The following is a 12,829-nucleotide window of genomic DNA, read 5'->3' on the forward strand; positions in this document are numbered from 1 at the left end:
CTGTTGGACGAGCCACGCTGTTGTCTATAGATCAAGTACTGTACGTTTGGCCTGGGTGTAGTCAATAGAGACTACGGTAGCTTTGCAATATTGCATTTATTGCACTGGTGATGATACAAAGTGAAAACTCTCGAAACTCGTTTGTGAGAGTAATAACAAATGCCAGTTATTTGTCTGATTTAATACGACAATATATTCCCATTAATACGATGATATATTATGCGGTGTTTGTCCCATATGGCTTGCCATATACGCAGGCCAACAGTCCAGTCTCCAACAGGTTAATCTCCATGGTTGGCTGACTTCGAGGAATGACCAGACAAGTAATATCCATATTCATGAGGTATGCCACGCGACAGACGGCACACTTGGCGCCAAATTTAATTCTTATCATGATGTTCAAGCAAGGAAGGAGTGCCTTTCTGTGGAATACCTGCGGTTGCTTTGCAGTGAAGGTGAGTAAAATCTTCCAACTTTACTTTCTGAATTAAATAACTTTTCCTTAGTTTTAGGTTAGGAATACAAAGCATGAGAGATTACTAAATGTGTGCTAATAATGTGCCTAGGATATAACTGTACAACAATTATAATAGCATACACACAGGCTGTTAGTCTGTTCTTGCCATGATTTTAGATATTGCAAGTGTTCGATCTATAAACTGGACAGATTTTAGCCTAGGCGTTACTCAGTTCCGTTGTAGTACTATTCTTGTACAAACAATAATAAATGATGTACAATCACAACGCAGAGCTATTTCTGAAAAACGAACTCCATAAACAGCATTAAAATCGTTGCTGCTAGCTGTCATTTTGTAAATAAAGTTAATTCAAAGTACCACTAAGATAAGAAACCTTATTACCTTTGTATTTCTTTAAATAACTTCAAGGTAAAATGTTTACTGTGTTGACTCTGGAACCTTTACCATCATTAGGCCATGTAAAGCACTTCAAAATTTTCGATTTACTTTTTATACAAAACCCAACACCTTTACAGAAAAAAAACAATGTAATAAATTAACGAAAAACATAAAGCAATTAAGCACATGTGGCTCTATGTAATGACTTAATTTGTCAGGTTTTTTCAACACTTTAGTAATAGAAGCTAGCAACTACGACAAGCGGCAAGATGATAATTTCGACATAAAACATCTACAATTTCAACAGACTTCACACTATCGACATACTTAAAGGATTGGTTCAGTTGTCATACATGTTTATGTTATATGAAAGAAGACAATAAAAGAAACACAATGGTAAAAAAATTGTTCAAATATCTTTTTCGGTTAAAGAGATATTCAAGTGTAAAGTTTTATTAGATTGTGTAGAAACTGCTGAAATCTGACTAGCTGTGATGCTACATCCTCACATTCCTGAAAAGTCTTTGTTTTTTCTCTAAATATTTTGTGAGATTTAATGACTTTCAACCAAAAGATATGTCAGGAGATCTCATATTTGTCAAAGGAAGTATTTGAGATTAAACATCTGAAGAATTTTTTATTATATTATTTTCAAATGTGTTAAAAGATGTAAATAATTTTTAAAGAAATATATTCACAAATGTTAAGGAAGCGAGGATGTGACGTCACACCCTCACAGTAAGTCTTTCTGCACCAGTCGTTTTCAAAGAAATTTTGATATCTTCAAAGTGTCATATCTCCTTAACAGAGCATGCTGTCATGGTAGTTTCTCCACTGTTGTTTTTGTCTTTGTCTTTTTGTGCTCTTTCATAAAAAATAGACATGTCAAACACCTGAACCAATCCTTAAGTCGAAACTGAAATATCCAATACAAAATGTCAAGCAAAGTTGGTATATGCATTTTGCGTACCAGTATTGGAACTCTGGGGGTAATGAATTACCATATAAAACGGTCCTAATGTCACAAATATAGTGGACATTTTGACATTTCGATATTTCCAGATTCAATATTTCCAGATAATTAAATTATTCCAAAACCTCGACAAAATGAATACAGTATATTCGGTCAATAATTGAAATGTTGATTAAAAGAGTTCGGAATCTGAGGGGGGAAAAGGGTTATAATTTTCATAAAACAAGTCGTCTGTCCGAAAAACAGAATAATATAGTGTCAGGTCATGTCACGTTTAAGATATTTTCGTTCGTGTAAGGCCACCCTGCGAGAAGTTTACGTTCATTGTGCATGTTAAAGGTATTTCCGGGCACAAGGCTAGTGTCCATGTGAGGGTATTATGCATAAATCAGTTTATCAATTGCATGTTGTGTTACGTAATGCTTCGCTATGCGTAGTACTGTGTTAGCTGCTGGTTAGTGTGCGCTCAGTATAGGGATTACTTCGTGCAGGGAGTCTCTATTAACTCCCTGCCTCGATGTTCCCAATTAGTGTGTAGTGTTTCAACTTGTGTTCCTAACTGAGTAACGTATACTGTTTAAAGTGTGTTACCTCGTGCTCCCAACTTGTGTTGTACTTGAATGTGCTACTTCGTGTTTCCAAACATTTGATATTAACTGGGCTACTTCGTGTTTCCATTGCAAGATTTATAACTGAGCTGTCAGCAATATTCCCATCAGTGTCAACGCTAAACCGGGTGAACGTTGCTTTTAAACTTGAATGAAGTGTAGAGGCTATGTGCGACAAAAGGCTACCTTGCCACGCACGGTACATTATATGTATATATCGTGTAGTAAGCCATTGAAGTAACTTAATTGTGTCATTGTTCCGTTCCGATATTTGCAAGAAAAGCATTTTTTTACTGTACTACTTTCATGGTTATTGTATCATTCATCTCCTGTACATTCCGGTGAATAAATGCACTCCACTGCAACTCGTGTTCTCACTTCGTCATTTGCGTCCTCCGACTTACACTGACCCCGCGACAGTAACTACTACACACAATTAGGTAAATAGAGGTCCTGATCACAGAATACAACTGCGCGCATGGGTGATGGTGTTATAATGATATTGAAAACAGTTTGGGCGGTTGTCAATGATTATTACAATTTTGCATTATTGCACTATTTGATATTTGTTTGATATATATAACTAACGTATTGGTATTTTTTTTTATATTTCATAGATTTTCCAGGATTCTCCAGCCACTATATTTACAACCAGCCAACCATTCCCTCTACCAGCAACCCTTTGCACCAACCTTTTGCCACACAGGAGCACAATACTGCTAAGTATTACATTGTATTTGTTTTCAGTCTGTTCGGATGTAATGTTTTAATTATACATTATCATTTAATAAAGAATAAAAGAAGTAAATTTGTTAGGTTTAACACAGCCACCATATTCCACAATACATACATGCGTGCTTTAATATTTGACTGCACCATTTTTTGAAAGAACTTGATTTTATAAATGTGTCAAGGTTTACACCATCATCCACGAAATAACCAGCCAACATCTAATCAACCATCCACTACACGCCTATTCATTACCAGCGACCAGCCAGCACCAATCAACCAACCTTTTCCCATACATATTAATAAAACAAATATTAATAAACATTGTATTACAATTATTTTAATGAGTTTCCTTTTGTATCGTGTTTTATTTTTGTAACTTTCATGAGAATTTTAATGACATTTATTGCATCATCTCTACATGTTTTCCAACTTTAAACAAATTAAATGTATGTAATAACTAAAACATGCGGATCCACATGAGCACTTCTTTATCTAGTTTCTTTTTCTTTTCTAGTTTATAAATGGTACTAGCTTTCCGCAGCCACCGACCACCAAGTACCTCCACAATGCAACAACCAACTAGTTTTTTTTTGGCCACGTTGAAAAGATGAAAACGTATCGTATTTTTATTATGATATTAATGGGTGTTTTAATATTTTACATTTGGTAAAGAACTGTTGGTTTTTATGTGTCCGGATTTACACAGCCAATATCCACCAAATAACAACCCATCATCTAACCTAAATGCCACTAACCATCTACGACACACATCCACTCACCAGCAAGCACCAACTTAGGCCTACCTATCTTTGCTATACATGATCAAAGTATTAATAATCATTGTATTGCAATGTTTTAGTAGTTTTAGTAGACGGACTTTATTGGGTACTTGTTTTTGTATCATGTTGCATATTTTTGTTGGTTAATTTAATGAAAGTTTAACGACACTTTATTGCATCATTTTTTTATAAAGAAATGCTTGATTTTTTTTATATAGATGGTTCTACTTTTTTCCAACCAGCAACCACCACATACCTACAACATCCACCAACCAGTCTTCTCATACTGGCTGAACACGTAGGCCTATTGGATTATTATTTTGATGTTAATACTAGTTTTAATGATATTTTACTGCATCATTATTTAAAGAAATGCTTGATTGTTCGTTTTATTTTGTATATTTTATAAATGTTTTTGGATGCATCCCTCCTCCTAAATACATTGCATAACCTACCACCCCTTCCCGGGCTCCCGTCCATCTTCTTCTGTGTTCCATCTTCATCCCTCGTGATGTATATTACAACGCTCTACCAACCAATCATCAACTACCAGCTATACCAACCAACAAACTAACGGGTGTACTAGAGCTATACAACCATGGGCCAAGTCGATTTGAGGGCGCTTTCTGGGGATTTCCATGTGGTAGATTATCCAGGTCAGTGGCAGATAAATTTGTTTGTCTATGATGCATTATGTAATATCATAATTTCCCAGAGTAGAATCATATCCAAAATTACTTCGATATTTTAATATAATTTATTTTATCGTATTTCGACAGCGTTATGATGCACTGGAAAGAACCTGCATCTACAATGTCATCTCAACATGGTTCCTAATATAGTAGTGGCCACGGTACTTCGGTAGTCCACAACTCGTAATTTCTACTGATGATGAGAAAGAAGAGCTGGAATATCCGTTTTACGGTCTATCGAAAGGACATCGCATTATTCAGCATTACATGGTCATAAATATACCATATGGACATTACATAATGTAGCCTACAAGCATGATGCAGCTTCCAAAAATGACGGTGATTACTTTTTTTGTAAAAACTATGCATTTTACAGAACAACAAATGTAAAAGTTAATGGTTTGTTACCTACATTCATTCTTCCCATTCGATACTGTATTTGTTTCTAATATAATTTAAATAAGGTGATGCGTGTGTTCAATTTATGAACACCGCCACGACTTTCCCATTCATTGAAAAATAATTTTTACCCCTTTTATGTAGCTAATTACTAAAACATGCGTATCCACATACGCATTTCTTGATCTAGTTTCTTTTCTTTTTTCTAGTTTATAGATGATGCTAGCTTTCCGCAGCCACCAAATACTTCCACCATCCAACTAGGTTTTTTGCCACGTGGAAACATAAAAACGTGTTGTATTTTTGTTGTGATATAACTGCGTGTGTTTATATTTTACTGCATAATTTTAATAACCGTTGATTTAGAAATGTGTTAGGATTTAAACCACCATCACCCACCACCAATCCAACCTAAAAGCCACTATCCAATCACTACACTCACAAGCTAGCACCAACCGTTTCCCATACATGAGCAAAATATTAATAAAGATTGTATTGCAATTATTTTGATGGGCGGATTTTATTGAGTACCTTTTCTCGTATCGGGTTGCATATTTTTTGTTAATTTAATGAGAGCTTTTATCGATATGTTATTGCATCATTATATATAAAAATGCTTGATTGTTATTTTCTAGATGACCCAACCTTTCCTCAGTTACCAACCACCAAGTAGGCTACCTCCACCATCCAGTCTTCTGGAACTTGCAGAAGCTTAACACGTAGGCTTATTTGGATTTTTATTCTATTCTTATTTGCATGTTCTTATTTCTATTCTTATTTGCATGTTTTAATGATATATTACTGTCTCATTATATGAAGAAAAAATGATTGTTCATTTTACTTTATTTTGTTTCCCAACCACCAGTTACACCAACCAACCAGCCATTAACGGGCCGGTGTAGGCCTATGAGAGCGATACAACCATGCAAGTAGAGTTGAGGGCGCTGTCTGGGGATTTCCGTGTGGTGGGATAACCAGGTCAGTAGCAGATAAATTTGTTTGCCTATGATGCATTATGTAATACCATGATTTCTCAGAGCATTCCATTTCCAAGTTATGCTTCGGTATTTAACTTGGTGACTTTTCTCGTATTTAGACAGCGTTTTCATGGACTGTAAAGAACCTGCATCTACAAGGTCATCTGAATATGGTTTCCAAGATACGTGTCGGCCATCTGTGGACTCGTATTTTCTCCCTGATGCTGAGCTGGATTATTCATTCTCGGTCTATCGAAAAGACATCCCATTACATGTTCATAAACACACCATATGGACGTTTCATAATGTACAAGATGCAGCTTCTACAAATGATCACGGTGATTATAATTATTATTTTTAAATACAATGCATTTTACAGATCGACCAATTTTGATGGTTTGTTGCCTAGATTTATGTAATTGTTATTAGAATTGCTTCCCATTCAATACTTGTAGGCCTATTGAAAATGATTTTACAAAATTCAAATAATACGTGTGTTCAAATCATGAACACCGCCACGGCTTTCCCATTCAATGACAAATAATTTATCCCTTCAATTTATGTAATAACTGAACCATGCGCATCCACATGAGCATTTCTTGATCTAGTTTCTTTTCTTATTTCGTCGATAGATGATGCTAGCTATTCGCAGCCACCAACCACCTCCTCCAACTAGTATTTTCTTTGGCCATGTTGAAAAGATTAAAACGTATTATTGTGATATTAATGGGCGTTTCAATATTTTACTGTATTATTTTGTAAAGAACTGTTGATTTTCTAAATGTGTCCGGATTTACAACTCCATCATCCACCAAATAACCACCCAGTGGCACCCATTATCTAAACTAAATGCCACTGACCATTCACTACACACACATATCCACTCACCAGCCAGAACCAACCTACCGTTGCCTGACATGAGCAAATTATTAATAAACATTGTGTTGCAATGATTTTAAGTACTTTTATTGGGTACTTGTTTTTTATCATGTTGCATTTTTTTTTTAATGTAATACAAGTTTTAACGTGTTTAGTTGCATCATCTTTATAAAGAAACGCTTGATTTTTCTTTTCTTGTTTCTATTTTATAGATGGTCCTATAGATGGTCCCCAGTCACCAGTCACCAGTTATAGATGGTCCCCAGTCACCAGATACGTCCAACATCCACCAACCAGTTTTCTGCCACTTGCATAAGCTTAACACGTAGGCCTATTGGATTTTTATTATGATTTTAATGCTTGTTTTAATGACATTTAACTGCATCGTTATATAAAGAAATGCTTGATTGTTTGTTTTATTTTGTATATTTTCTAGATGTTTCCCAAAGTTAAATAACTCCACCAACCAACCATCATCTATAAACCAGTCACTTACGGGTGTACTAAAACTACAACTATGGGCCAAGTCGATTTCAGGGCGCTTTCTGAGGTTGTCCATGTAGAGTATGCCTAATATCCAAGTTAGTAGCAGATAAATTTGTTTGTCTATGATGCATTATGTAATATTCATGACTTCCCAGAGCAATACATATCCAAATATTGCTTCGGTATTTAAGTTATTTTTCTCATATTTCGACAGCGTTATGATGGACTGGAAAGAACCTGCAAACATCTACAAGGTGATATCACTATGGTTTTAAAGATTGGTCACGGTCCTTCGTTAGTCCACAACTCTGAATTCATAATTTCTCACTGATGATGAGAAAGAACTGGAATATCCATTTTCGGTCTATCGAAAGGACGACGCATTATTCAGAACTACATGCTGATAAATATACCATATGGACGTTACATGATGTAGGCCTACGAGATGCAGCTTCTACAAATGACGGTGATTTTTTTTTAATTTTTAAATACAATGCATTTTACAGATCGACAAATTTTGATGGTTTGTTGCCTATAGATTTATGTACTTGTTATTAGAATTGCTTCACATTCAATACTTATATTGAACATGTTTTTACATAATTCAAATAATACGTGTGTTCAAATCATGAACACCGCCACGGCTTTCCCATTCAATGACAAATAATTTATCCCTTGAATTTATGTAATAACTAAAACATGCGTATCCACATGAGCATTTCTTGATCTAGTTCCTTTTCTTATTTCGTCGATAGATGATGCTAGCTATCCGCAGCCACCAAACACCTCCACCAACTAGTTTTTCTTTGACCACGTTGAAAAGATTAAAACGTATCGTATAATTATTGTGATATTATAATGGGTGTTTTATTATTTTACTGTATCATTTTGTAAAGAACTGATTTTAAAACTGTGTCAGAATTTACACCTTCATCATCCACCAAATAACAACCCACTATCTAAACTAAATGCCACTAACGATCCACTACACACACACACTCACCGGCCAGCACCAACCTACCTTTGCCATACATGAGCAAAATATTAATAAACATTGTATTGCAATGATTTTAAATAGTTTTATCGGGTAGGCTACTTGTTTTTGTATCATGTTGCATATCTTTTTTGTTAATTTAATAAAAGTTTTAACGTCAGTTTAATTGCATTATCTTTATAAACAATTGCTTGATTTTTCTTTTCTACTTTCTATTTTATACTTTTCCCCAGTCACCAAATACGTCCCAACATCCACTTGCATAAGCTTAACACGCAGGCCCATTGGATTTTAATTCTGATTTAAATGATATTTAACTCCATCGATATTTAATGAAATGCTTGATTGTTTGTTTTATTTTGTATATTTTATAGATGTTTCCCCAACGTAAATAACTCTATCCACCAATCATCAGGTAAACTAACCAACCAGTCACTATCGGATGTACTAAAGCGATACAACCATGGGCGAAGTCGATTTGAGGGCACTTTCTGGGATTTTCCACGTAGTGGATTACCCAGGTCAGTATACCTGATCAATTTGTTTTTCTATGACGCATTGGGTAATATGCATGATTTCTCAGAGCAATCTGATTTCTCAGAGCAATGTAATAAAAGTTTTAGCGTCAGTTTAATTGAATCATTTTAATAAAGAAATGCTTGGTTGTTCTTTTCTGGTTTCTATTTTATAGATGGTCCTACTTTTCCTGTCACCAAATACCTCTAATATCCACCAACCAGTCTTCTGCCACTTGCATAAGCTTAACACGTAGGCCTATTGGACTTTTATTCTGATTCTAATGCATGTTATGATGATATTGTACTGCATCATTATACAAAGAAATGCTTTACTGTTCGTTTTATTTTGTATAATTTATAGATGTTTCCCAAAGTTAAATAACTCCACCCACCAACCACCAGCTATATACCAGTCACTAACGGTTGTACTAGAGCTATACAACCATGGGCCAAGTGGATTTTAGGACACTTTCTGGGAGTGTCAATGTGGTGGATTATCCAGGTCAGTGGCAGATAAATTTGTTTGTCTGTGTTGCATTATGTAATATTCAGGATTTCTCAGAGCAATCCATATCCAAATATTGCTTCGGTACTCAAGTTCGATATTTTTATATTGTTTTTCGATAGCGATCTGGACTGGAAATAACCTGCATCTATAAGGTCATCTCAATATGGTTTCCAGGATACGTATTGGACAAGGTCCTCCGTTAATCCGCATCTGTGAATTCGTCATATCTCCCTGATGCTGAGAGAGAAGAGCTGGAATAGCCATTTTCGGTCTATCGAAAGGACATCGCATCATTCAGCATTAATACACCATATGGACGTTACATGATGCTTCCAAAAAGGACGGTGATTATTTTTTTTTAATTATTTGCATTTTATAGAGCGACAAATGCAAATTGTGATGGTTTGTTGCCTACTTTCATGTACTTGTTATCAAAATTGCTTCTCACTCAATACTTCTATTGAATTTGGTTTTACATAATTTAAATAATGCGTGCGTTCAAATTATGAACACCTCCACGGCTTTCCCATTCAATGAAAAACAATTAGCCACTTGTATTTATGTAATACGTAAAACATGCTAATCCACATACACATTTCTTGAACTAGTTTCTTTTCTTTTCTAGTTGATAGATGATCCTAACTTTCCGCAGACACCAAATACTTCAACCAACCAACTATTTTGTGTGGTCACGTCGAAACTATGTAAACGTATCGTAGTTTTATTGTGATATTAATGGTTGTTTTAATATTTAATAAAGAACTGTTGGTTTTATAAATGTGTCCGGATTTACTCCGCCGTCATCCACCAAATAACCACCACCATCTAACCTAAATGACACTAACCAGCCACGACACACATATCCACTCACCAGCCATACCAACATACCATTAGCAAAATATATATAAACATTGTATTGCAATGACTTTAAGTAAACAGAAGTAGACAGAATTTAATGGGTACTTGTTGATGTATCATGTTGCCTATTTTTGATTAATTTAATGCAGTTTTTAGGACAGTTTATTGCATCATTTTAATGCTTGATTGTTCTTTCCTGGTTTCTATTTTATAGATGGTCCTTCTTTTCCCGTCACCAACCACCAAAAGTATCCACCGACCAGTCTTCTGCCACTGCAAAAGCTTAACACGTAGGCCTATTGAATTCTGATTTGAAAGCATGTTGTAATAATATTTTACTGCATCGTTATAAAAAGAAATGCTTGTTGATTTTTTTTTGATTTTATCTTGTTGATTTTATTTATTGATTTTTGATTTGATTTTGATTATTAATTGGTTTATTGATTTTATTTATTTGTTGATTTTATCTTGTTTATATATATATGTTTTTTTTTATAGATGTTTCCCAACGTTAAATAACTCCAACCACCAACAACCAGCTATACCAACCAACCAGTCACTATCGGATGTACTATAGCTACACTATCCGTCAACTACACACAAATCCACTCACCAACCAACCAGTCTTTTCCCATACATGAGCAAAATATTATATTGTACTGCAATGATTTTAAATGTTTTATAGGTTGATTTAAGTGCTTTTTTGTATCGTGTTGCATCGTAATTAGACTTATTTGCATAATTTTTATAAAGAGCTGCTCGATAACCTCTTACCAACCACACTACCATTCATCCACCACACACATGTGCACTCACCAGCCAGCACTAACCTTTTCCCATACATGAGCAAAATATTAATAAATATAAGTAGCTCTATTTTACGGATTTTAATGAGTGCTTTTGTAACGTGTTGTATGATTTTTGTTATTTAGTTGCATAAAGAATTGTTCTTTTCTGTCAACAAATGCAAAATTTTATGTCCTTTTCATTTGCAGCTCATTTCTTAGTATCGTAGTGTGTGTGTCTATAGAGTCCCTTCCATTCAGAAAAATATTGAAAATTTACATTGCATAACCCACCACCCCTTCCCCGGCCATCGTCTTCTGTGTTCCATCTTCTTCCGTCCTCCTGATGTCTGAAAGAACAACTCAAGCAAACAGTAAGCTGCAAAATATTAATAAACATTGTATTGCAATGATTTTAAGTAGTTTTAGTAGACGGATTTATTGGGTACTAGTTTTTGCATCATGTTGCAGTTTAAGAACAGTTTATTGCATCATATTAGTAAAGAAATGCTTGATTGTTCTTTTATAGTTCTTTGATTATTATTTTAAAGATGGTCCTACTTTTCCCGTCACCAACCACCAAATACCTCCACCAACCAGTCTTACGACACTGCAAAAACTTAACACGTAAGCCTTTTGGATTTTGATTCTGTTAATGCATTTTTTAATGATATTTTACTGCATCATTATATAAAGAAATGCTTGATTGTTTATTTTATCTTGTATATATATCTTTATTTTATAGATGTTTCCCAACGTTATATAACGTCACCAACCACCGGCTATACCAACCTGTCAATAACGGATGTACTAGAGCTACACCGTCCGTCAACTACAAACAATATCCACTCACCAACCAGCACCAACCTATGAGCAAATATTAATAAACATATTGTATTGCAATGATTTTAAGTAATATTATTGTCGGATTTTAAGTGTTTCTTTTGTATCATGTTGCATCGTCATGAGACTTATTTGCCTAAATATAATTAAGAGCTGCTCGATAACCTCTTACCAAACCACCATTCATCCACCACACACATGTGCACACCTTTTTCCATACATAAGCAAAATATTATATTGCAATGATTTTAAGTAGCTTTATTTGACGTATTTTAATGAGTGCTTTTATAACATGTTATATATTTTTGATATTTTAATGACATTTTGTTGCACAAAACACTGTTCTTTTGTAATGCAAAAATGATCAATGGATAATTACTACAAAGTGACAAATGCAAAATTTTATGACTTTTACTTTTTTTCATTTGTTGCTCATTTCTTAGTATCGTAGTGTGTGTGTCTATATAAAGTGTGACTATAACGTGTGTCTATCAACTAAAAAAAGCTTACAACCCCTTCCCGGGCCACTGTCCATCTTCTTCTGTATTCCATATCCGTTCTGAAAGAACAACTTTAGAAAAGCTCAGGATAAACCGTTAAAACATATTAAATACATTGCATAACCCATTCCCCTTCCCAGGCCCCCCCATCCATCATCTTCTTCTGTGTTCCATCTTCTTCTGTCCTATGTCTGAAAGAAAAACTCAAGAAAAAACAGTTAAAACATTAAATATATTGCATAACCCATCCCCCTCCCATCCATCTTCTTCTGTGCTCCATCTTCTTCTGTCCTATGTCTGAAAGAAAAACTCAAGAAATAACAGTTAACACGTATTAAATACATTGTATAACCCACAACTCCTTCCCAGCCCCCCTATCCATCTTTTTCTGTGTTCCATCTTCTTCTGTCCTATGTCTGAAAGAAAAACTCAAGAAAAACA

At 34.8% G+C, this 12,829-nt stretch overlaps 1 protein-coding gene across 35 annotated transcripts in view; it reads left to right on the forward strand.

Annotated features, from left to right (window-relative positions):
- LOC139961207 (uncharacterized) overlaps nucleotides 1-12,282 on the forward strand; it is a 34,353-nt gene extending 22,071 nt beyond the window's left edge. For 2 of the 35 annotated variants that reach the window (XM_071960219.1, XM_071960218.1), the window contains exons 2-11: nucleotides 258-455; nucleotides 3,056-3,161; nucleotides 8,751-8,897; nucleotides 9,256-9,396; nucleotides 9,522-9,746; nucleotides 10,475-10,550; nucleotides 10,759-10,916; nucleotides 11,256-11,419; nucleotides 11,597-11,672; nucleotides 11,791-12,282. In XM_071960219.1, the coding sequence (XP_071816320.1) occupies nucleotides 258-455; nucleotides 3,056-3,161; nucleotides 8,751-8,897; nucleotides 9,256-9,358 (554 nt within the window). In that variant the 3' untranslated portion in view covers nucleotides 9,359-9,396; nucleotides 9,522-9,746; nucleotides 10,475-10,550; ... (2 more) ...; nucleotides 11,597-11,672; nucleotides 11,791-12,282. The other 33 variants (XM_071960233.1, XM_071960234.1, XM_071960236.1 and 30 more) reach the window with 33 other exon arrangements.
- Nucleotides 12,283-12,829: the final 547 nt, after the last annotated feature.

The sequence above is a fragment of the Apostichopus japonicus genome, chromosome 20 (assembly GCF_037975245.1).
Source record: "Apostichopus japonicus isolate 1M-3 chromosome 20, ASM3797524v1, whole genome shotgun sequence".
Taxonomy (NCBI): domain Eukaryota; kingdom Metazoa; phylum Echinodermata; class Holothuroidea; order Aspidochirotida; family Stichopodidae; genus Apostichopus; species Apostichopus japonicus.